The 25618-nt window shown below is 41.7% G+C and overlaps 2 protein-coding genes across 5 annotated transcripts in view; both read left to right on the plus strand.

Annotated features, from left to right (window-relative positions):
• Positions 1-571: 571 nt before the first annotated feature.
• Positions 572-4816, plus strand: rpl22 (ribosomal protein L22). The gene is made up of 4 exons (XM_079579066.1): positions 572-644; positions 1035-1151; positions 1447-1571; positions 4634-4816. Exons 1-4 carry the CDS (start codon positions 633-635, stop codon positions 4773-4775), a joined length of 396 nt encoding a protein of 131 aa, XP_079435192.1. The 5' UTR covers positions 572-632; the 3' UTR covers positions 4776-4816.
• Positions 4817-5365: 549 nt separating this feature from the next.
• Positions 5366-25618, plus strand: part of chd5 (chromodomain helicase DNA binding protein 5) — a 37646-nt gene continuing 17393 nt past the window's right edge. For 3 of the 4 annotated variants that reach the window (XM_079579024.1, XM_079579022.1, XM_079579023.1), the window contains exons 1-24: positions 5366-5733; positions 8738-8889; positions 15409-15624; positions 15718-15836; positions 16330-16571; positions 16712-16824; positions 16937-17066; positions 17143-17309; positions 17539-17757; positions 17874-18080; positions 18215-18426; positions 19320-19451; positions 19549-19657; positions 19736-19927; positions 20042-20242; positions 20315-20452; positions 20535-20656; positions 22941-23114; positions 23320-23461; positions 23566-23697; positions 23778-23895; positions 23978-24102; positions 24190-24427; positions 24574-24746. In XM_079579024.1, coding sequence (XP_079435150.1) covers positions 5667-5733; positions 8738-8889; positions 15409-15624; positions 15718-15836; positions 16330-16571; positions 16712-16824; positions 16937-17066; positions 17143-17309; positions 17539-17757; positions 17874-18080; positions 18215-18426; positions 19320-19451; positions 19549-19657; positions 19736-19927; positions 20042-20242; positions 20315-20452; positions 20535-20656; positions 22941-23114; positions 23320-23461; positions 23566-23697; positions 23778-23895; positions 23978-24102; positions 24190-24427; positions 24574-24746 — 3840 coding nt within the window. In that variant the 5' untranslated portion in view covers positions 5366-5666. The remainder of the gene's footprint in view (positions 5734-8737; positions 8890-15408; positions 15625-15717; positions 15837-16329; positions 16572-16711; positions 16825-16936; positions 17067-17142; positions 17310-17538; positions 17758-17873; positions 18081-18214; positions 18427-19319; positions 19452-19548; positions 19658-19735; positions 19928-20041; positions 20243-20314; positions 20453-20534; positions 20657-22940; positions 23115-23319; positions 23462-23565; positions 23698-23777; positions 23896-23977; positions 24103-24189; positions 24428-24573; positions 24747-25618) is intronic. The other variant, XM_079579025.1, reaches the window with a different exon arrangement.

A 25618-nucleotide genomic window follows, 5' to 3' on the forward strand; every position in this document is an offset into this window, starting at 1 on the left:
AGTCCAGTGCTCCGGTCTCTGCACTGGCTTCCTGTCACTCAGAGAATAATCTTTTAAACAGCTCTGCTTGTGTACAAGTCTTTTCATGGTTTAGCACCAAAGTACATCTCTGACATGTTAGAGCCGTATGAACCATCTCGGGCCCTGAGAACTTCAGGGAGGGGCCTCCTGGTGGTTCCCAGAGTCAATAACAAACACGGTGAGGCTGCGTTTCAGTTTCATGCAGCTAAAATCTGGAACAGTCTTACATGAGGATGTGAGACAGGCCTCGACTCTGACAATGTTCAAATCCAGGCTGAAAACAGTTCTTTTTACCAATGCATATGACTGAAAGTATTTTATCTGCACTCTTGCTTTTACTGTAATTGATTAATTTTTTGTTGATGTTTTTATTGATTCTATTTGCTTTCTTGTATTTATGCAACTGTGAAGCACTTTGAATTGCCTTGTGTATGAATTGTGCTCTACAAATAAACTTGCCTTGCCTTGCCTTTGTGTTGGATGCAAAAGCTGTCTATGCCAGTCCACTCCAGTCGAGTGCAGATCAGATAAATGGATGGGTTTGACGCTCGCAGCGGTCCTTATCCACCCTGCGCAGGCGCGCTTCTGCCTTTTTGCTGAACGTGTCAGCCATGGCTCCGATTGTAAGTGGACAAACGAACAGAAAAAGTGCATTTAACGAGCACACGGGGTGTCATTTTACCCACTGTATTACGTTACTCCTTTCGGAGAACTGGTGGAAAGGATCATGATGGTTTTGAAGTCTCACTGTTTGCTCATTTAAAGATGACAGCTTAAACCACGTTGGCTAAAGCGCGTGCTAACGCTGCTCTAGCCGAGATAACATGAGCGCTCGCTGTAAAATGGGGAAAAAAAGGTGTTTCACCGGAATTTAGCATTATGAGTATGATTATGTAAAGAAACAAGCTCGTAAATATTGGATGATTCCTAAAGTGTTCATGGTGTGATGATCAGTAAGATGTTTTATGTTTAGTTTGCCTGTTTTGGACCGCGTATTCTGTGCTTGTGTCCAGCCTAAGAAGAAGCCGCTCGTGCGTAAGCAGGGGGGCAAGAGGAAGAAGCAGCTCCTGAAGTTCACCCTGGACTGCACCCATCCTGTCGAAGATGGCATTATGGATGCTGCCAACTTTGTAAGTGCTTTGTGTCAATCCTCCTGTCAGAAGTAGTGGGGAAGTGACATACAGTAGGCTACGGTATGGCTTAAGTCACCTGCCCAGCAATATTTGCTTTGATTTTGTTTTATACACGGTATTAATTTATTTTATTTAACTGTAGTATGAAATGGGAACTTGTCAATATAAATACAAAGTTCCTAATAACATGAATGTCAAAAAATATCTATTGAAGTACTGATATTGCTTTACTTTTTCTTTTCTTTTTTACACTTTTTTTTCTGAATTAATCTTTTTAACACAATGTGTTTAGGAGCAGTTCCTGCAGGAGCGAATTAAAGTAAACGGGAAAGCTGGAAACCTGGGAGGTGGAGTGGTGTCAATCGAGAGAAGCAAGAGCAAGATTGCTGTGAACTCTGAGGTCCCCTTCTCTAAGAGGTATACAGTGTAAAGACTTCAAGCTTTTCAATTCAGTGTTAACTTCAGATTATGAAAATGGCAAGCATTTACTATATTTGCATTTGTGACGTGTTGGAAGTTGTAGCAGTTACAGACAAAGGGAGTATTCCTGAATGGCAGTTTAGTCTCAAATATCTGTGTTTGTGTTAATTTACGCATGTTGCCCTGAGAAGACATTCAAGTGGCATGACTTCAATGACAACTTTCTATTTTCTGATTGTTCAGGTTATCTAACTTTTTGTTGAGGAAAAAAACAAACTTTACTATAGCTGAAAAGCCTACCTACTTACTACCCACTAATCAAGATGAGCCATCTCCCTGACATTTTTGTGTGGGCGGATTGACTAAAGTTAAGATATTAGTGTTGAAAAAGAAAATCAAGTGAGATACTACTGATGTGCACGGAAGCTCATTTCCGATATTAAAAAGTTTCAATCTTTTAAAGGGGGAGTATTATGCAAAAATGACTTTTTCAAGCTTTACATCATGTTATTAAAGGAATAGGCCACCATTTTTACATACTAAAATATGTTCTTACCTCACTTTAGTCGAGTTAATATATCCCCGTCTGGTCTTTGTCCGCGCGCTCTGTCACGCAAACGGAGCACATACGCAGCCTCTCCCACATGTCACATAGCTCCGAAAAAGCTAACGATAGAAGCTACCAAGCTCTTCCACGTGTTCCCTATTTAAATAAAGTTACGTGAAGTGTTTTCATGCAAAGTATATTTACACAGAAATGTAACATGTCGATTTTATAAGCAAATAAAAAGGGGGACTATATTGTGAGGCGTAATGATACGAGGAGCACAGCGTCCGCGTAGTAACTCCTAAAGACTTCCCCCGCTCACTTCCGTCAATAACCTTTAGGAGTTACTGCGCGGACGTTTTACTCCTCGTATCATTACGCCTCACAATATAGTCCCCCTTTTTATTTGCTTATAAAATCGACATGTTACATTTCTGTGTAAATATACTTCGCATGAAAACACTTCACGTAACTTTATTTAAATAGGGAACACGTGGAAGAGCTTGGTAGCTTCTATCGTGAGCTTTTTCGGAGCTATGTGACATGTGGGAGAGGCTGCGTATGTGCTCCATTTGCGTGACAGAGCGCACGGACAAAGACCAGACGGGGATATATTAACACGTCTAAAGTGAGGTAAGAACATATTTTAGTATGTAAAAACGGTGGCCTATTCCTTTAAGTCATTCCCTCATTAAAACCATGCCTGAAGTGTTGCCAGGGCACATTCACGTATTTTCGAGTAATCTGTAAAAACTCTGATGGCGGCCATTTTAGGGATAAAACGCCTGATTCCTTCAGGAAACGCCCTCGACCTCCAGGATACGCCTCCGACCTTTCGTCACCAACCGAGTAACCAACCACTGCTCCTCAGCAGAACCCCCTCCCCGCAGTGTCTAGCCCTAAGACGTAAACAGAGTCATCATGGAGGATTAGCTTCATGTGTTGTGAAACGGAGCCACAGCAGACTTTACAAAGACACACATCAGTGTTTCTGTTACCTAAACACCCAGGATTAAAACCGGTGACAAGAACGCTTAATTCAGTGTCTGGTTCTGCGCTGGGCCTTGATGATGCACAGAGCCTCCGGAGAAAGCTAATGCTAAGCTAAACCTCGAGTCATCACGTGGAAACGAGAAATATGCACAAATAAAGTCAAGGTTTCGTCATCATTGTAGTGTGCTATAGACTGGTGCTATGTGGCTGAAAAAAGCATAATACCCCCTCTTTAAGTTTAGCAGTCATAATTATTAGTGCTGGGACAAAATATCGTATCGGACATGGATCGCAATACTTGTGATTGGAAGAATTTTTGTCCTGCTCGCCTTTTTTTTTTTTTTACAGCTACACAGAACTTTGTTACATTTTGTGTTAATGCACTCTTCAATCTTAACACTTCAATAAATGTCAAAAGACATTACACATTTTTTTTCATTTTACATATTTTAAAGGGATTATAAGGAGTTTAAAAAGGTAAAAATTATGTATTTTCCTCCCCCTGCAATTTGGGGGCAATTCGGTCCGAAGCTTAATATAGATGGTGCAGTTACATGTATGACCTGAGGTGGCAGTAGTGAGCATAACATGGCTAACTTGCATCTAGCCCCTTTAAGGTAGACATGTTATAATTACTTACTGTATAGCTATAAGTATCGTGATATGTATTGGATCGTGACAAGCGTATCGTCCCAGCCCTAATAATTATGACTTTCGGTCACGCTCTTATTTAAAAAAAAAATTGAGACTAATCTAGAGATTGTCCTAATGATTAAAAGTCTATTTTGCTTTTGTGGAATTTATGAACATTGTTCATTCAACTGTTTTTTAATCTCTGGATATTATGTAATGTAGCATATTTACAGACTATAAGACATGAGTCAGGCTTTCACGCCTGAAGTTTGTGCCACGGTCAGACTTGTCAAGTGTTTTATCTTTTTGGTTTGATCAGCAGCCTTTTGTTTTGCTTTCCCAGCTGCCTGTTTGCGCCTCAAATCAACATGGGAAAAATGCGGACTTTCGACTTTCATTTATACAACGCATAACCAGACCAAAGACTGAACCAAGACCTCCTCGGTCATTCCTTTTTCTGGTTCAGATTAAAGAAAGAATGCTCTTTTTGGTCCGAACCATGGTCCATGAGAACGTTCACATCTCAAACATTTGATCACGCTAAATACAGAAGTCTGGACCAAACTGCAAGTGTGAAAACGCCTTTTTGTTGCTCAGGGGTTTGCTGTTAGAGTCAATTGTCGATAATATATGAAACTAATACAATATCTAATACAATATCTTGAGCAGGCCGTTGTTTTTAAAGCTTCGAGACTAGGCAGTAACATTGGAGGTACACATTTCTAGAGCTGCCAGCAGAGGGTGACACTTGATTGGAGAATTTGCAGTAACTAGAGTCACTCACCGCTGTTGCATTGTGTGTCATTATGAAAGTCAGGACTGAAGTAAAGACACAAGGCAATCCGTTTTTCTTGCTAATACGTCTCGCTATTTCAATGCCTTTCAGGTACTTGAAGTATCTCACCAAGAAATACCTGAAAAAGAACAATCTCAGAGACTGGTTGCGGGTTGTGGCCAACACCAAGGAGAGCTACGAGCTGCGCTACTTCCAAATCAACCAGGACGAAGAGGAGGAAGAAGAGGATTAAGCCCAACACCTCTTTTAATAAAATGTCTGTGGAGAAAAGAATGTGTCTGCCTTTTGTGTTTTTTTTTGCTTTTATACATTTTAATATTTTTTGATATTTTTCATCAAGTTGAATATGCTGTTGGGCACAATATGTTTTAAGAAGACTTCACATGTTGCACTTCAGTCTAAAACTATTCTTTAATCTTTTAAGAAAGACTATTTTAATGCACATATTTGGTAACCGCTCTTACCCATCTGTGTTCTATTGTTTTGCTCATCTGGATATAATGGAGCTCTCTGATTAATATGGATGTTGTAACCAAGACAACCGTTATCATGATTCTCGCATCCAGAAGTGATGCCGAAATCCTGATTTAGTAACAAACTTGGGTCTAAATGTCCTAATTCTTTGTATTGGCGGGTTTCTACTGCGTGCAAAGCGGCTGTGACAAAGTAAAGTTGAGCGCCCGGTCTCCAGTGTTTCTAAAGGAAACGTGCCAGGGACAGGAGCGGAACGCGACTCCCCCGTCGTCAGCGGCGCAAAAGCCTGCTCCATGGCGCGCGCGTTTATGCCACGGCAAAACTAGTCAAAAGTGGCAGACTAGCGGAGCGCACGACTTAACTAGTTGTGGTTGAAATTATGGGATGCATCGCCATGGCAACAGACCAGACGTCACAATCTGGGCATGTGTGTTCCATTTTTTTGTCTTTCTTATTTTTCCAGACTGGGGGGATCCGGATAGTGATCAGTGCAGAAAATAAAGAAATAAATGATTTTCAAGAAATTTCCTGAAATTGCGAGCGCAGCGAGGCTGTTTTTGTGGATGGAGAAAGACGCAGAGCTGCGGCGTCTGGAGGGTTAACTTTCCTCAGCCTAAAGGGTTTTTTTTGGGGGGGCTATGAGATAAAGATGCCGGGGTCGCTGAGTAATGAAGACGAGGGACCGGACGACATGGATTTTGAAGGCGATATGCCAGGTGAGGGAAGCGAGGGGGGGGAGGCGGGGTGTCCTTCACATTATTTTGCGCCGCTACGCCTTGAATGCAGGGAAAAGGGCTTGTCCTGCGTTCTGGAGCCCACAGACTTGGGGGAAAGGAGGGGTGGTGGTGGTACAAAAAGCACAGTCATACTATTTTAAGGTGTTGTTTTGTTTTTTTGTCAACCCTCTCTTATCCTTCTGTGCATTTGGTGATGACGCGGGATTGTCTTTACCTCTGTCAGATTAGGGGCAACGTTGCTGGCTGCATGGCTTTTTGTTCTGAATGCATAAAAGGCTTAATTATGGCTTCACCATTTTGACACAAGTCTGAAACTAGTTTTGTGGAGATTGCATGACATTAAAGTACACATGAATGCCCTTTGGACGTCTTTAGGATGATAGTGCGCGTCGCCATTCTTTCTTCTCTTTGCTTTCCCGGCACAGTAACAAGCATCTATGGTCACGTTGTGGTGGTGTTGCGATCAACTTGGCCGCAGAGGTGTGGAAGCCACGTGTTAGGCTACTCTTTATCATCAGCGTTGATCCAGTTTGGACTTTGGAAATAGCTTGACCCAAAAGTGTAGCATTTCCTCAAGTGGAGTGAACTGTATCACCGCGCTACTTTCTTGGTGGCTATTGTTCAAAATAACATTAGCCATAAACAGTGGATCAATATTTCTAATCAGGGCTATCCAGGAAGTACAGTTAGTAGCCTATTGCACTGTCCTCTTGGACTGTAATTTAGGCTCCTAGATCTTGACTGCTGCTACATTTTACTGACACATTAAAAAAATACACTAGGCTATTCTAGTAAATTATTTGGCCTATGTGTTTCCCACAATTCAAACTGAGATGATCTAACTTTTGATTATGCATGCCATCCAAATACATCTGCATTTTCAGTCTAAGCTGAAGACTTATTGTTTGCTTGTTTTAATTTATTGTTTGTTAAAGTTGATCTCAGACAAGATTGGCCTCTACTTATGGAGTTGCGATTAAACTCATGTAAAACTTTTCTTCTTTTTAGAAAAAAGCACAGAGACAAACAAAACAAAGCCCTGACAGTAATAAGGGCAGGTCTGGTCATATGTGCCATGAATACTAATTGGTGCAATGCACTATGTATCTATGTCTTTGTTATTATTTCCATTCCACACCCTCACTAACTAAGGTTAAGGTTGTGTTGAATTGTATGGATTAAGCTCATAAATCTACATTTAAGTGAACAACCATTCCGTATGACGTCATTTACCTTGTATTCGCTCAACAATGAATGCAATTTAACTGCCATTGAGGACTAACTCTGTGACCTCTGCAGAACACATCAGGCTGTCAGATAAGGTCAGACGTCCCTCTGCATTTGAACCTCCCACACAATTAAAACTCATTAAGACATATCCTGGGGTCCTATCGCCACAGACTTGCTTTGCTTTGCTCTGACATTTTAATAATTCCCTGTGTTTCACGGCTGCCAGTGCCACAAACTATATCCTCTATTTTAAGTATTTACTTCTATCTCCCAATTAAAAGATTGTCTTGGGCTTTTGTGTTGCTTCAATGTTGCCCCCAATTGAATCAAAGTCTATTTTTGAACTTCTCTCTGTGAAAGTTGACACCATTTTTTGTATGTGCACATTGGCAATGCATTAAGGCTGCACTGGTTGCAGATGAGTATTGCAGTGGTTTTGCAACATCTTTCCCTCACCCTGACTGTCTATCTATTTTTCATTCAGATGAAAACCATAAAGATAACATTTCCAAATGAAAGATATTATACTGTATTTCTATAATGGTGTTCAGGCCTTGAGCTTGTATATACACTGAATCAATAAAGAGGAACCTTGATGAAGTCTGCTCTTTGCAATGCATGGCAACATTAAAGGGTTTTTCATTTAGAGCTAAAAGCACCATATTTATTTATTTATTGGGGAAAAGACATAGCTTAGGTCTTAACCATGGCAATATTATTTTGTTTTGCCCAATATAAAAAATGCATATGTGGACGTTGCACAATACTGGTATATAGTTGTTATGTATGTATGTTCGATTTGGTTATAGGCCTTTTAATTTGTTTCTCCAGTTTCAACTTTTGATATCTGCTTTGTTTAGAGTTGTTTATTACTTACATTGAAGTATTTTATTTGACTATTATTGAACCAGGATAGTCTGAGATTTCAGAGAGTCCTGGTCCCAGAGAGGTCTCTATTGTCCACGGTTTGTGGTGAGGAAAACTAAAGCGATGAGGAAATCCACGCAGACCCATGGACTCCAATAAGACCACGTGTGTCTTGAATACCTTCACTATCCTTAGTACAGGCCCCATGGAACAGGATTTCTGGCAAAACCTTTAACCACAACTAACCACCGGTAGTGACTGCCTTGTAGTGGCAGTCGTCTGTGGACAGAGAAATGACTGGTTGCTGCAATGAGGTGCTGGATTTCCCTGTGTGCAGCCTGTGTGTTTGTGGGGGATGCCTCCTGCTAGCTGTGCTAAATAGAGGATAAGTGGCTGGTGTGCTGTGTCTACCTCCAAGGAATCCCTCTCTCTGACGGCCCAGGGGAGTGACACACTGCAGGGCTAAAGAGCTGATTGACTCTCATCCACTTGCTGCATTTTCAGGCACCAGACTGTCAGAGTGAGGATCAGGCCCAACCAGCTGGAATATATAACGTCACAAACAAATGAAGCTTATCCCTGTGTACATTTACTGTGTCTACTGACCCTTATGATAGCTCTCTGTGGTCTGACCTGACTCCTCTGTGACCCTCTGAAGTGTGCTGTGCTCAGCAGTCATACATTTGCACACAGCGAGACAGTGCCGTGACAGGCAGCAGCCGGTCCTTTTGGTCCCAGCATGCATTAAAGGTAATAGATACATTCAGTGAACCTGAGCTGCAATGAGGGACCCATCTGTGAATAGGCTACATACTTTCTACTTCTTTTTACTTTCTCTTTTTATCGAACAATGCCTGATCCTTTTAATCTTGTGTTTTCTGTCCAGATGAAGATGACGAAACTCGGCGTAGCATTGTCCCTCTCACTCCCCTCGAGAGCTTCTTCTCCGATGATGATTCTCTCAAACAACAGAAGCCCAAGAAAGCCAAAAAGATGAAAGAGGGCAAAATGCCTAAAGTAAAGAAGAGAAAGAAGGAGGTAAGCTGGTACTTCACACACACAGCAGCTTGGCTTTCACATGTGCTCTGAGCAGCAGTCTTTGTTTTGCTGTTTTGTTAATTTTGCAGAAAGATGAAAGGCATATTGTGGCAGAAACATTTTTATAAAGGATTTTTTTTTTGGCCTATAGTCTTTATTTGACAGGACAGCTCAGGAAGAAAGATTTAACTTTACCCATCTCGTTGTTGTTTTGGTCCTGGTTGTCCCTTCATACTGATGTGCGTACATAAAGGTACATATTTGTTAAAGTTATACTACGCACAGTACATACAGTACAACCTGTCATGTTGGGCAGTTCAGGGAGTGCATTTGTGCATGTGAAGCTGATGATGGAGGTGGCCGGTCAGAGAACAGGTTTGTGTCAGGCTGTAGCTGTAGGTGTGAGGTCAGGGTTGAGGAGGGACATTTTGACATTTCCTTTGTCATATTTTCAGGCTTTTAGTCGCTGACATTTAGATAACAAGTTTAACAATAGAGCTGCCAAAAGCATTTGCGCTGCGTTAAGCTGATCACGGGGAGCTCTTATGAGACTTACAGTCAGAACACTACAGCAAACATTTGTATCAGAACAAATTGTATAAAACAACATAGATTACTCATTGATCAAAATTATCCTTTATAAATGATCAATCAGCAAGAAGAAATTATGATTTGCATAGTCATTTTTCACAGCTTTTCTATGCCATATGCCCGACCCAATGTGCAGAGAGTACACTGGCCTGTGACTTCTTGTGTCTGGATTATACTTGTGAATCTGTGGATGAAAAACCGCGAGGCCTTCTCCGTTTATCCACGCTGCATGCTTGGTTGTGCTGAACTGTCCCTTGTGTATTTCTGCTGCTCGTGGCGAGGGCTTGGACACGGCCAAGATGTTCCCCTCTGCTGGCTGGAGAGGGGAGCTTGGCTGGCCCTTTAGCGGCTGGTGGTAAACACTGAGCTCTGGGTCTCACTACGGGGCTAATGACGGGGGAGTCCCTCTGACACGCTCCGCTCTCACACTCACACTCAACAAGCTGCTGTCCTCCACTCTGTTCTCGCTGCACCTGACTCTGCCCTGACCGTGCGGCACACAAGGCTGCTCATTCTGTCCACCGCAGCCTCTTTTGTTTTGGCTCGGTCCGTTGTTATTAGTGGGTTTTCCAGCCTCTCTGTCAACAATGAACGCCCCAGTGGTGTTTGTCAAGCCTCAGGCAGAGGTCAATTGGGGTCTGAGTTGGACACTTCTGTGTTCATGTTTGGGTCAGATGAGCAGGCGGGAGGAAGGGGGAATGTGCAGTTGCGAGATTTACACAATATAACCCCTACACTTAAATTGTTTATATACTACTGTCTGTTTTCCTAACAATATCAAAGCAACATATTTTATATTATTAAAAGTTATAGTAATCTAGCACTGGAACATCCTCTGACCCTAGGCGGTGCAACGTTTGCTATGGCAGTGTGGTGACGGAGTGGTTTAAACATTGGCAGTACAGCGAGAAGGTGCCAGGTTCAATTCTCTGAGCTTTTCTTTGTAGATTTTGCATGTTCTTCATGTGGGTCTCTTTCGGGTGCTGCTGTATCTAGGAATAGAACTTGAATACACATCAAAGGGTGGGGTGACAAGACAATAAAAAGGCTCACATATTTGCTTTGTAAATATGTTTTTTTTCTTTGTTTTTTTCTGAAGATGTACATACATGCTTATGAGTGTGTGGTTTTCATGGTTGTCGAGTGCGAGACACTCTCGCCCACTGTTCCTGACAGGTATAGCCCTGAGGCACTGGTTGAAGGATGATCAAATGCAGACTACAGATTTTCCTACAAACTGGATTGTTCGAAAGTGTTATATGTAGACAAATACCCCATGCATAGCAGCTTTGTTTGTGATTAAAAATACGCTTTTTGAATGTAGAAATAACTTTTAAGCTGCTAAAACAGAAAGGAAATCAGCAATCAATAACATGCTAGCAAATAAATAAAGAGTGTAGACAGCTACAATACTGGCAAGGTGGCAATATGAAAGACATTTTCTCTTATATAACCTAAATGCTGCCAATATTATATGCTGCCGCTCTTCAGTGCTTCCATAAGTCACATGTTGTCATTTTTGATGAGTTATAGTGTCAAGGTTTATTGTAACACTTGCATCAACTCCCCCATGGTGCTAAAACATTTATAATTTATCAGATGATGCTTCTGCTGCGCCATAACACCAAACGATTCTCGTACTAATTTTCTTGATTTTGTGCCTTTGTCTGTTTGATCAGTGCAGTATTTTGGTCCATGTGCGAGTCAACAGAGAAAGAGAGAGAGATGTTTCTCAAACCTTGCTGAGGCTGTTGTTTTAGGACAGGTTGCACATTTCAAAGTTCATTTCTTATTTTTTGTGACTTTGTAATTTCCCCAAGGAAGCGCCATTATGGGAATGCATCTAATTTGATTATATTATTAGCGCTTATCTAATTTTTTTGCTCTTGAATTCAGAAAGGCCATCTTTTTCGTTTGTTGCTTTGTTTCCTGTGCTATTGGATCCAGGCCATGCGCTGTTTGCACAGTTGTCTTTACATCAATAGTGGGGTATGCTTTCATGCTTATTGCACTCTACCATCTTCCCTCCCATCCCCCATCACAATCCTCAATTCTTTTTTTTTAGTTTCTCTCTCTCTCTCTCTCTCTCTCCCCCTCTCTCTCCCCCCCCTCTCTCTCTCTCTCTCTCTCTCTCTCTCTCCCTCTCTCCCTCCCTCTCTCTCTCTCTCTCTCTCTCTCTCTCTCCTTATGCATAAATGAGATTTGTCTAGACGGGTGCTGGTGGTGGAGTGCTACTTGGGCAACCATAGGCCTCCTCTGCCTAACCAGTTCGTTATGCAAACGCCTCTGATTGGATGGCACTGTTCCATTGGCTGCTGCTGCTATAGTGTGTGGATGGAAAAAAAAAAAAGATGGGTTGATAGAGGAGATGAGAGCTTGAAAGAAAGCCGACCCTGTAAATAGGGTGAGAGAGAATAACATAAGAGTGAGAGATGAAAAAGTGATAGAAAAAGGAAGTTGTGCAAAAGGGTTGGAGGAGGAGGGGAGGGTAAGTAACAGAAAAAAGAAAGAGGGAGAGAGAGAGAGAGAGAGAGAGAGAGAGAGCCAGACACTGCTCAAATTCGGTCGCCATGGTAACACAGGCTGACTGCTGCTGAGGTTGGCTTGTGCTGCAGCAACGTGAGCCTTTCTACAGCTCTGCGCTCTCTCCCTTTCACACACGCACACACACACATACACACACACACACACACACATGCGCGCTCAAGCAACAGGCAGCAAGTTTATTCAGTTCACAATTAAATACTATTTGGAGACAGTAAGACGGTCACAATGAGGGTCAAGTGTAAGACGGGACAAAAACGCCTATACAGTAAAACTTTGTGTTGCAGTTAGTTGGCTTTGTACCTAATCAGATCAGGTAAATATGATTCACATGAAACAACATTTTGGGGTGAGAATGTGTGTGGTTTTACACTACAACCAAAAAAAACTTCCCCACCTGGATTTGACTTAGCAGTATGATCTACTTAACAGTATGATCTGGGGTTGCTGCAGTTGGTCTGGTTTCGGTGCAACAACACTATGTGCACAAAGGATGAGATCAGCAGAGTACCATAAATGACCAGTTTATTCCATCAATGGACTTCTTTCTTCCTGAAGGCATGGGCGTATTCCAAGATGACAGGATTCATCGGGTCTAAATCTTAGTCCTATGGAGAATCTTACACATGGGTTGTAGAAGGCTTTGCACGGTGGTCACACTGCCCCATCAACAGTGCTTGATCAACAAAGTATTAACAATTTTGGACAATTATTAGCACGGAGGAATTAGCCCCTCTTTAACATGTCAGTTACTCCTACATCACTTACAGTACTAAACTGTGTACCTCTGCACATATTTCAACTTCAAGACGTAGAAAGAAAATAAAAAAATACACAATACCACATCTGCATAAATTCTCTCCCATTGGAATCACCCATTGTTTGTTGATGCTGCTTATCTATTCTTTTTTTAAACAAAAAAATGAATAAATACTGTTGTTTCAGTGACCACTGGTGACGCAGGCACCTGGATTTAACAACAATAGACAAGTAAATCTAGCAAACTGTCGGGTCATTAGTGCATTAGGCTAGTGTGATAGCTGGACTCCTCCTTAAAGGCACACTGTGTAACATTTTGGACTATTCTGTGCCATTAGAACAAAACATGGCCCTAATGACCAGCTCAACACAGAGGACCCGATCTCATGTTTCTAAACGCAGACTATAGCATAGCATTTTGTGCTTAGGAGGAGCACACTTTGAAATCTTGCAGCTCCTAGACTTAAAACATTTAAGTGGGAAGTATGTGGGGTGGAGAAACACCCATAGTCGATGGTGATGTTATTGACAACAGCCTTTTTCCTCCAACTAGACTCCTTGGTCGGGAAGGGCAATGCAATTACGGCCGAGCAAGTGCCGACCTGCACCACAGTGGGACCAGCTGTAGGCTACATCGCTTTCTCTTGTGACACGAACATTGTTTAGGGGTCAATCAAGTTTTTGGTTTGACCTTTGAGAGCCTATAATGGTTAAGGAAGAACACAAGGCAGTGTGATGTAAACGTGTGAATGTGCTCTCAGTGCTGCTTGTAATAAACCACTTCTTCTGCAACGCCCTCTCACAAGTGGTGCAGGCACATCGTGCAACTGTTACACCTATTGGAAGATAACCATTGCGTTTAGAGTTTGTGCTGTCCTTGCGCCAGGCACAAGAAAATGTTATTACTGCTGTGGGTAATCAAAGAATGGATTTGGATGAGGACCAGTGGGGGAAGAAAGCCCTTCTCTTTGGTCTTCATGGCGGGGAGCTGACATTGCTGTAATACCACCCCCTAGTGGCCAGGGGCGACTCCAAAAGACTCTTGGTAAACGGGATTCCTATGTAGCTTTGGGCCTTGTTTAAGCTGCTTAAAAGCCTGGCTCCAAAGGATTTTTCTTTAAAAAAAACCCCGCTATGACCCATGTGACAATGTTGGGCTATGTATCATCTTTTTAACCCCGCTGGTTTTTGTATACAGTATTAGAAATAAAAAGTGGAAGGCTCTGGAGCACTGTGGAGGCTCGTAGCCGGTCCGCCCGCCCCACGACTTTTTCCCTTTTAAGGAGCAGGCTTCGTAGGAGGAGATTGAGCAGCCATTTTAATTTCACAGACCACTCAGTATCATTACTATGTATGGGGATGAATGGAACACAGGTGATCTCTCCTATCTTACATCTATGACGAGAGCCTCACCTATTTAAATCTCAAATTCTGCTGACTTTAGTCACATCCCCATGGAGATGAGCTGGAGACATACCCACTCCCTGTAAAGTTACAGTCATGTCTTAGGAGAGGTGAGCCGCAAAAGCACATGTTTGTTTGTACATTTATGAGCCATTTTTCATTGATGAATGTATCTGTCATAAAATAGATGCTTATATTTCAGTTTTATTTATTGGGTAAAATTCTACATGTGTGGCTTTAAGAAATACGTGGCCTTAATCTGGATCTGAGCAGGAAAAGGCAGCTCTCAGCCTTTTCCTGCTCAGGCCAGGAGGTGCTCTTCTCTTCTACCTGGCCACTTCACACTGGGCTGTTGTGTGCCAAAGGGCAGGATTAAAATTTTGGTTCATGAACTTATCTGGACATCATCTGCAAAGCCCAGAAGTGACCGAAATAAAAATCAAACTCCTTCTGTACCCACCTTGTTGTAGAGCTAGAGCTCCGATTGCCATCAAACTGAAATGGCTATTTAAGGGTTGCCATTAACAAATCACAAAGACTTAAATTACTGTGCAAGAGCAACATCTACCAATGGTTAACCTGATCTAGGCACGTTAATCTTTAGGCTGAAAGTCAAACATCATACCCATGTTTCCAAATATTGCTACCACTCATCCACAATGAGAGAAAAATTGGACCATAGTTCATATGTGCTGACAATGAAAACATTTAACTATACGTTTCATTTGGATTGTCCCAGTAATTACAGATATTAAGCATTATCCAAGTAGAAAAGAACTATTTATTTTGATGGTCATCATTGTTCATTCATTCATTCATTTACTAGAGTCAGTTGCAAACATAAACAAATACAAAGACATGAACACAAAAAAGGACATTACAGAAATAAACCAAAAGCACCCCAGCTTCACAAAGTCACATTCAGTTGTTCTTGTGAATTAATTTGATGGAGCGTGGTACAGAGGAGCCCTTATAGCGGTTGTTTTTACAGAGGGGGATCCTAAACCTCCTCCCAGATGGCAGCCGCTCATACTGACAGCTGAGCACATGAGTTATAGTCACCACCATAGAAACTGTAGCTGCCCTCCACCTCGATTATAAACTATAGGCTGTTTAGAATGTTGTGATGTCACGTGAATTGATAATTATGTAAACCTTCTTTATTTAATCATGCCAATCCTTGCACCAATCGTCATATTCCCATGTCGTTCTTTGTCACAGGTAGGCCTATTACCTAAAGTGGACAGTGACCTGGAAGAGCACTCTGAAGTGGAGGAGGGCAGAGGACGTCCTGAAGTTGGATATGAGAGTGAGAACAGCATGTATGAGGGCAAAAAAAAGAAGAAAAAACCCAGAGAGAAGAAAGAAAAGAAGCCCCGAAAGAAGAAGAGAGATGATGAGGATGAAGACGACGATGATGATGATGGAACAACGAAAGTAAGTTTGGATGAACTCTTTCTGTTTTAGAAATATCTGCGTGTTTTGTTCTTTCTATTGATAGTTAGAACTGTTTTGTTTGTATCTTTCTAGGAGCCCAAATCCTCCAGTCAGCTGATGCAGGAGTGGGGTCTTGATGACGTCCAGTATGGCTTCACTGAAGACGATTACAAAACCATAACTAACTACAAGGCGTTCAGCCAGTTCCTCAGGCAAGTGTCTGACTGAGTGGGATTATTATGTCATGTTAAACTGCTTTGTGCCGTATCCTGTCAGTGAGCAGCCTCCAACAGAACGACTACAGTGAGACAGAAAGTGGTGTGAGCAGCAACACAGCACTTTGTGTTTGAGCTCCTGTATAAAGAATGTGTCTCACCTGGGGCTGTCTGGCTCTGTTAGCTCCCGCTGCGCTGTGTGCAGTCAGCTGCTGACTGGATGCTGTGACAGCTGGGAGGCACTGGGACTCTCTCTGACCTACTATCTTTCACAGGCCACAGAGCCGCGTCTCAAGCTGCTGTATGACAAATCAGAGCAGCTCATAGGCATGGGGAAAGCAGGGAGAACAAAACTAAAGGAGCACAGGGCTGACAACAAATCACACTCAGATCCCTTTGGTGCTGTGTGAGGCAGAGCTACATCAAGGAGAATGAAGTGTGACATAATAAAGCTGCCGTTGTTAACCTCTCTCCCTCTGGCTTCCCACAGGCCGCTCATCGCCAAGAAGAACCCGAAGATTCCCATGTCAAAGATGATGACAGTGTTAGGGGCCAAGTGGCGGGAGTTCAGTGCCAACAACCCATTCAAAGGCTCGTCTGCCACTGCTGTGGCGGCTGCTGTGGCTGCTGCTGTGGAGACAGTAACTGTGGCTCAGCCAATACCAGTGAGCAGCGGCCAGCCGAGCACTCAGCCGGGACCACTCAAAAAAGCCAAAACCAAAGAGGGCAAGGGTAAGGTCTACTGAACTGTGACTTGGTACTCCTTTTAGATTTAATAGTTGCTGTTTTACATAAGGTATGCTGGGAGATGCTTAGAATACCAGCATTTGAGAGTCCCAACATGTTTACATGTACCCCTGTGTGGTTTTCAGGACCTGGAGTCAGAAAGAAAAGCAAGGCTGCGAAGGATGTAAAGAAGAAATCCAAGGCGAAAAAGACCAAATCAAAGTCAGGCCAAAGTGGAAAGAAGAAAAAGGCGTCCTCGGTATATCCTATTTTTTGCTGAATAAGTCTGTTTAAGTCAATCCATCTACTATATCGTGCTGTTTTATACAGATGCAACTCTGATGTTTGCTTTCTGTCTGCGTGCTTTTCAGAGTGAGGAGGACTTCTTAGAGGAGTCTGACTTTGATGACATCAGCATCCACAGTACCTCAGTGCTTTCTGACATACCGGGGGCCACAACCACAAAGAAGAAGTCTCGGCGCGGGAGGAAAAAAAGGAAAAGTCTGTGAACAGTAATCATGGCATGATATTTGTCAAATCCAATTTCTAAAAAATACACATTTCTTTACTTTCCCAGAAGAGGATGGGGATGGATATGAGACAGACCACCAGGACTACTGTGAAGTTTGCCAACAAGGTGGTGAAATTATTCTGTGTGACACCTGCCCCAGAGCGTACCACCTGGTCTGTCTTGAGCCAGAGCTGGAGAAAGCACCCGAGGGCAAGTGGAGCTGTCCCCACTGTGTAAGTACCGTACAAACTTGTAATCGTAGTAATGCATGATGACTTTGGGGTATTTTTGAAAACTGACAGTCGTCTTCCCATTACAATTTGGCTACTGTCAGTATTGTTTTTACTGCTTGCCTACTTTCTTCCTCCGGTAACGCATCAACTTTAGACAAGCTGTTCCTAATTTACCCTAAATTCACTTCGACCTTGCCCTTATTGGCCATGATCTGTGCTTTCTTTGCAGGAGAAGGAGGGAATCCAGTGGGAGGCCAAAGATGACGAGGAGGATGAAGAGGAGGCTGCGGGCGAGGAGGAGGATGACCACATGGAGTTCTGCAGAGTGTGTAAAGATGGAGGAGAGCTGCTCTGTTGTGATACCTGCCCTTCATCCTACCACATCCACTGCCTCAACCCCCCTCTACCAGAGATCCCCAATGGAGAGTGGTTGTGTCCGCGATGCATGGTAACCTCAACCATATTGTCTAAACTATCTATCCTGCAGATATTCGGGATTACAATTAAAAGATGCTAAGTACTCTCTATAGACTTGCTAATTTGCTATTTCATATTGATTTTTAGTGCCCACCTCTGAAAGGAAAAGTGCAGAAGATTTTGCACTGGACCTGGGGAGACCCTCCTTTACCAGCAGAGCAGCCTCCTGGAGCTGACGGGAAGCCCATCGATCCTCTGATCAAGCCCCCGCTCAAGGGTCATCCAGAAAGGGAGTTCTTTGTGAAGTGGGCCGGTCTGTCCTACTGGCACTGCTCTTGGGTCAGCGAGCTGCAGGTGAGCGACCAGGATGGTCTTGATTAAGTCCCAAAGATAAGACGGTCCTTTTCACTTTGTGCTGTATTTCATTGAGCTAATATATTTCCATACATGTAGCTTCCAAACTAAACAAAGTCCCTGTCCTCTTAAAGTTGGAGCTGTACCACACGGTCATGTACAGGAACTACCAGAGAAAGAACGACATGGACGAGCCCCCTCCATACGACTACGGCTCTGGGGAGGAGGAGCTGAACAGCGAGAAGAGGAAGAGCAAAGATCCTGAGTATGCCGCGATGGAGGAGCGCTTTTACCGCTACGGCATCAAACCCGAGTGGATGGTCATTCACCGCATCCTCAACCACAGGTGAATCCCCCACACGAGCACTGATAACCTGCTAACAAGAGTGAAGACTGTGCATTGTACCTGTCGCCCTTCTTTGCTGCCGGGTCATGAAGTCAATTTCTTCAATTCTTCAGCAATGTTAAACAAAAGCGACAACATGCACAGTAGGTCAATCCTCCAGTCAAGTGATTCTGACTATAAGCCTGGCTCCCCACTGCTCCTTATGGGTTGCCCCAGCAGCATCAAAGGATGGGTCAAATGCAGATGCAAATTTTGTGGAGCAAAGTAACGGTTTACTTTGCTCTTGCTCAACGGCCACAACAGCTGTTTTTTCAAAAGTTCCTGGCAAAATGATGTTGGTCTGTTGAAAAAAACGTCTAGTCACTAACAATAATTGGTGTTGTTCAACGCATGTTCATTTTCTGCTTTGATATTTCTTTCAAAATCAGTGCCTCTCCTATTGAGTTACATCGGCACCAGCCCTTACCCCATCTGAAATAATGACAACATGAATGTGAAGGCAACCCATTAGAGTTTTCACTAGTCACAATAATGGTAATTTAAAATTTCTTATGTAAAATTATGTACCTCCACATATTATTGCTACAATGTCAACCTGTTGTTTGTTTGGACATCCAACAATCAATACATCCATCTGGATCCAGATAAAACAGCAGAAATTCACACCCGTCTCAACAGTTCCCTCTTTAGCGGTTTAGGTAGTTCATGCATGCAGTTAAAAGGAATGTTATTGGGATCAAAGTGTTGATAGCCAAAATGAAAACCAGAATCTAAGTATTTGGCGGTGAAAGTCAAGCCCTAATTTATTTTTATATTTTAAAACTGGTTCTTTGAGATGATTTACTTACCGTACATAATGAAATGTATTGTTTTATTGTTGGCTTCCATTGTAGTTTTGATAAGGATGGAGATGTGCATTATCTAATCAAGTGGAGAGACCTTCCTTATGACCAGTGCACATGGGAGTCTGATGACTTTGAAATCCCTGAATACGACGGCCATAAAACTCTATACTGGGACCACAGGTTTGTTGTTATTTTATCTTCTGTAGCTACTGATGCCTTGACTTAAATATGTCCTCAATTCCATTAGTCATTTGCTTTTGTCCTAATCACTTTATAGGGAACAAATATTAGGAGAGGACCAACGCCCTCTGGTGGTGAATAAAGGGAAGAAACCCAATGAAGAGCGTCCGAAGAGAGAGAAGCCACCTGATACCCCAATTGTAGATGTAGGTTTTTGGATGGACCTGTGTTACAAGTAAATATTCTACCTCTTTTTGTTGCTAATGAGGCTTTTTATTTTCCAGCCAACAGTGAAGTTTGACGACCAGCCGTGGTACATCAATGCCACAGGAGGAACGCTGCATCCATATCAGCTGGAGGGGCTGAACTGGCTCCGATTCTCATGGGCTCAGGGCACAGATACCATCTTAGCTGATGAGATGGGTCTTGGCAAGACTGTCCAGACGATTGTCTTTCTATACTCTCTCTATAAAGAGGTTAGTGTTTTTATTATATCCGTAATGTAATACTTGCAACATTGTGTACATGTGTAAAGTGTTGGTGTGGATTTGTGTTATCTACTACGTCTTCATCATTTCTTATCTTTTTAGGGTCATTCTAAGGGGCCTTTCCTTGTCAGTGCTCCTCTCTCAACTATCATAAACTGGGAGAGGGAGTTTGAAATGTGGGCCCCAGATTTCTACGTGCTGACTTACACTGGAGACAAGGACAGCAGAGCAATCATCAGGGAGAATGAGTTCACTTTTGAAGATAGTGCAGTAAAACAGGGGCGCAAAGTGTTTCGAATGAAGGTAAACTGTATTGTAAAACTTTATTGCTTTAAATGTGACTAATAAAGTGTTATCTCTGTGTTTACATTGCAGAAGGATACCCCAATCAAATTCCATGTGCTCCTTACATCCTATGAGTTAATAACCATCGATCAGGCCATCCTTGGCTCAATTACGTGGGCTTGTCTTGTGGTAGATGAGGCCCACAGACTCAAAAACAACCAATCCAAAGTAGAAATACTATTTAAATTTCACAATGTATGCATTAATACTGCATTTTTAAAACATTTAACCTTCCATGTTTCCTGTTCAGTTTTTCAGGATTCTCAATGGTTATAAGATCTACTATAAGCTGCTGCTCACTGGGACACCTCTGCAGAACAACCTGGAGGAGCTGTTCCACTTACTCAACTTCCTCACTCCGGAGCGCTTCAAGTAAGTGTGCTTTCATTGAGAACTCTCCTTAAAGTGATGGTCTGTAAGGTTGCGAACTGAGGAGAGAGACACACACACACTTACTAAAGTAAACAATCAAGCCCCTTCCCCTGCCCGTCATGAATGGGCATGAAAGCCATTCTTCATTCCCGGTGCACAGGAAAACTCGTATCATTTGTGAATTCTGCCAAATGCAGAAGGTCAATTATTTGCATTCTGTTAAATTTGTAATAGTTTCACAGACTATCACCTTAATATGTTGCATCCTTCCTCATGTGTGGTGTGGTTATGCGGTGTGGTTATAGCTTAAGATTAAAAATAGTCCATAGCGCAAATAAATGTGTTCACACTGAAAATAGATTAATGCAAATGGTAACACTTTATAATAAGGGTACATGAAGTCATGCATGAATAACATGAAATTATGCATGAATTAATGCATGATTTCATGCTGTATTTAAGCATGACGATGTCCTAACTCATCATGAGTTAACATGACTTCATGTTCTTTCATAGATGACTTCATGAATTACTTAAGTAACTACTGTAATGAATTCATGAGAAAATCTTGTAATATATCATGACCTTAGAATCATGATGAATTCATTAAACATTTAGATTTTTTTAACAAAAACATCAACTAATCATAATTATGAAGTTTATGCATGAATATCATGATTCATCATGATTTTTAGAAAATGAATTTGCAAGTTTTATACCTTAATGCAACATTTACTGCTGTAATGAACTCATCATTAGCTAATCCTTAGTTCATTCATAAATTCATGATGATTGCGTCCCCTATACAAAGTGATGCACTTTTATGCTTTGGACAATAACCAGGACAAAGGACAAAATAAACACGAACATCATAGACATTATAATTTATAACTGTCCTCAAAGTATTAAGAGTTTAAATTAAGTTAATGTTTTGTGGTCCATTACATTTCGCTTACATCAACAAAACATTGCCTATTGCTTACATCTATGCTTAACTTTTTAAAAACTTCTATTAAGACTTATTCATGATGTAAGTATATTAAAAATATAGCACATTTTTACTCTTGCACAAGTTTGTCCAAAGCCTAAAAGTGCATCACTTTAGTATAGGGGATATCCTGGCTAACACCAGACTAAAATCACAAGTGATATTTAGTTTGGGGACCACCAATTCATTTTCTCGTAGGAGAGGTGTGGTTTACGATCGTCTATAGTCGTTTATTGGGCGCTACGAAAAAAATAAAAAGTCAATCATGAGTCTGCACGTAGCCACAGCCAATCGTGTCATCGTATGAGATGACGTATGACGTACCCGCTGTAATCTTTTGAGCTAAACTATTTAGAACAAGGTCTAAAGCTTGATCGAAAAATACCATCGCGTCTGCTGCTGTTGGATCCGTGAATAAACTTTTTTTTAAAATCTGTAATTAAACTACAAGCTTCCGTATATCGAATAGCGCGTCATCATCTTGCCGTCCCTTCTCGTTCTGGGGTCCTTCCCTAGGCTGCTGTGCAGTTCAAAATGATTTGAGCGCACACAGCAGTCTGGTGTTAGCCAGGTTATATAGGGGACGCAATCATCAGGAATTATTGAATGAACTAAGGATTAGCTAATGATGAGTTCATTGCAGCAGTAAGTGTTATATTAAGGTATATCTCGCAAACTAATTTTCTTAAAAATCAGGATGAATCATGATATTCATGCATAAACTTCATAATTATGATTAGTTGATGTTTTTGTTAAAAAAATCTAAATGTTTAATGAATTCATCATGATTCTAAGGTCATGATATTTAAAATTTTCACATGAATTCATTGCAGTAGTTACTTAATTAATTAATGCATGTCTATGAAAGAACGTGAAGTCATGTGAACTCATGATGAGTTAGGATATCGTCATGCATGAATACATCATGAAATCATGCATTTTCATACATAATTTCATGTTATTCATGCATGACTTCATGTAACCTTACTATAAAGTGTTACCATGTATATATAAACAATTTTGTAAAATAAAAAATAAATAAAAATAAAACACACACAAAACACACGGCTTCATATGCCTGAACAGTCCCATTATTTAATACTGAGAGAATTATAAAACAACTGAATTAATTCAGGATTAAATTTAAATCCAACATACATGGTACTCAATACACATACTTTACTGGCATAGTCCCATCCATTGAACACACCCTCTCTTGTCAGTGACTTATTTCATAGATGTGCTCTTGTGTATTGGCTTTTTTAAGTTTGAGGTACAGTGTTGTTTCGTGTGCAGTAACTTGGATGGCTTCCTGGAGGAGTTTGCTGACATTTCAAAAGAAGACCAGATCAAAAAGCTCCATGACCTGCTTGGGCCCCACATGCTCCGCAGGCTAAAGGCCGATGTCTTCAAGAACATGCCTGCAAAGACAGAGCTGATCGTCCGAGTGGAGCTCAGTCCAATGCAGAAGTAAGGCCTGCTGCTGATTCATTACAGCTGTCAGCCAAATGTGATAAAACTGGGTAATTTTACAATGACTAATATATCGGACTTTGTAAAAGTCACTTTGGGACTGGCTTTCTGCTCCAAATGCCAGTAGAAATGTCACTTGAATAACTTTGAACTATAATATGATTCAGATTTATTACAGTAATGGATTTTCTTTGACAAATAGGAAATATTACAAGTTCATTTTGACAAGAAACTTTGAGGCTTTAAACTCCAAAGGAGGCGGCAACCAAGTCTCATTACTCAATATCATGATGGATCTGAAGAAGTGCTGCAACCATCCATATCTGTTCCCAGTGGCAGCTGGGGTAGGCCACACTTTTTATATTTGGGCTTATCATTATTTAATCCACATCTGCATGGATATTGCAGTTTTCAGATATTATAACATAGTAACTCACACATTTTATAGGAGGCTCCTGTTTTACCCAACGGATCATATGACGGCAATCTCTTAGTGAAATCCTCAGGAAAACTGACGCTGCTTCAGAAAATGCTCAAAAAACTGAAAGATGAGGGCCACAGAGTTCTTATATTCTCTCAGGTAAAGAAATACAGATTTTATTGTGTACTTTTTAAGCTTTCTTTTAACCGTGTCCTCAAAGTGTTGTGTTTTTTACGCAGATGACCAAGATGCTGGATCTGCTGGAGGATTTCCTGGAGTACGAGGGGTATAAGTACGAACGCATTGATGGCGCGATCACAGGAGGACTGAGGCAGGAGGCCATAGACCGCTTCAATGGTCAGCCTAATTTTTCATAAAGACCCTCCTTGTTTGTTTGTCGACTCCATTTGACTTTGCAGCTTGTTTGTTTTTTCTGTAGCGCCTGGAGCTCAACAGTTTTGCTTCTTGTTGTCGACTCGAGCTGGAGGTCTTGGCATCAACTTGGCCAGTGCTGACACAGTTGTTATCTACGACTCAGACTGGAATCCTCACAATGATATTCAAGTACAGACAACTGGCTATTGCTAGCACTTTTACTGCACCCCTATTGTTCCTTCTTTAATTAGTTCAATATATTTCTTTTAATCTTAGGCGTTCAGCAGAGCCCATCGTATCGGGCAAAACAGAAAGGTGATGATCTACCGTTTTGTGACCCGTGGCTCGGTGGAGGAGCGCATTACTCAGGTGGCTAAGAGGAAGATGATGCTGACTCACCTGGTGGTCCGACCTGGTCTGGGCTCGAAAACAGGATCGATGTCCAAACAAGAGCTAGACGACATCCTCAAGTTCGGGACTGAGGAATTGTTTAAAAATGAAATGGAGGCAGTAGGTTAGTGGTAATCTAAATCAGTCGTAAACCAAGTATCGTTAAAGTACCGGTATATAAAAGAAAAGAGGGTGCCCAGCCCTTATTACAAGGCTGGGATTAGAAACAGGAATACATGTTTGTTCAAGCTCTAATGTTTTGTTGCACAGGTGACAACAAGGATGGTGAGGAGGGTAATGTGATTCACTATGACGATGACGCCATCTCCAAGCTGCTGGACCGAAGTCAAGATGCGACAGAAGACACAGAGATCCAGAATATGAACGAGTACCTGAGCTCATTTAAGGTGGCCCAGTACGTAGTGAAGGAGGAGGACGGAGAGGTGAGCTTGTTCGAAAGTCTTGTATTGTTGTATCATGTTCATCAACAAAGCATACATTTCTATAAATATGCCAAGTTAACCAGAGGGATATTTATCATCTGTCCGTAGTCCCTGAACAGATTCACGTGTCAACCTAAAAAGGAGTAAAATTACAGTTATAAACAATTCATTAAAATCTCACCAGACAAATGTCAGATATGGATAATAGACACATACAACTGACAGTGAGGAATAATGTCAACTTTATTTGTATAGCACATTTACAACAACCTTAGGTGCCCAAAGTGCCCACATACAAGTCAAAAAGACACTATATAAATGTAAAAATATTGAGCAAAAGACACTTAATAAAGAAAAAATGCAGCTCAAGTTGGATCGAACGCCAACGCAAACAGATGTGTTTTGAGGGCAGTTTTAAAAGTTTCTAAAGTTGGAGCAGCTCTATTGTTTTGGGGTAGCCTGGGAATACTCATGCTGCTTGTGAGCATTGAATTATTTCGAACTGCTCAGCAGCCTGGAAACAAAGGCCGAAATCTTCACTGGGGTTTGGGGACCAATCACAGAACGGGGAGAGATGGCAAGACAATGACGCACTATTGGACAGACAGACGCTTGTAGAAGCCATCTTTCGATCAAGCTTTAAACCGTGTTAAATAGTTTAGCTCGAAAATGTATTTTAAAAGAAGAACAGCGTTTGGCTGACATACGTCATCGGGTACAATTGATACGATTAGCTATGGCTACGTGCTGCAGACGCATATGATAGACATTCGTAGAGCCCAGTAAACGGCTATGGACAATCATAAACCACACCTCTCCTATGAGAAAATACATTTGTGGTTCCCAGACTAAATATTAGCCAGGCTAGTTTT

This window comes from Gobius niger (genome assembly GCF_951799975.1).
Source record: "Gobius niger genome assembly, chromosome: 20".
In the NCBI taxonomy this organism is placed as follows: Eukaryota; Metazoa; Chordata; class Actinopteri; order Gobiiformes; family Gobiidae; genus Gobius; species Gobius niger.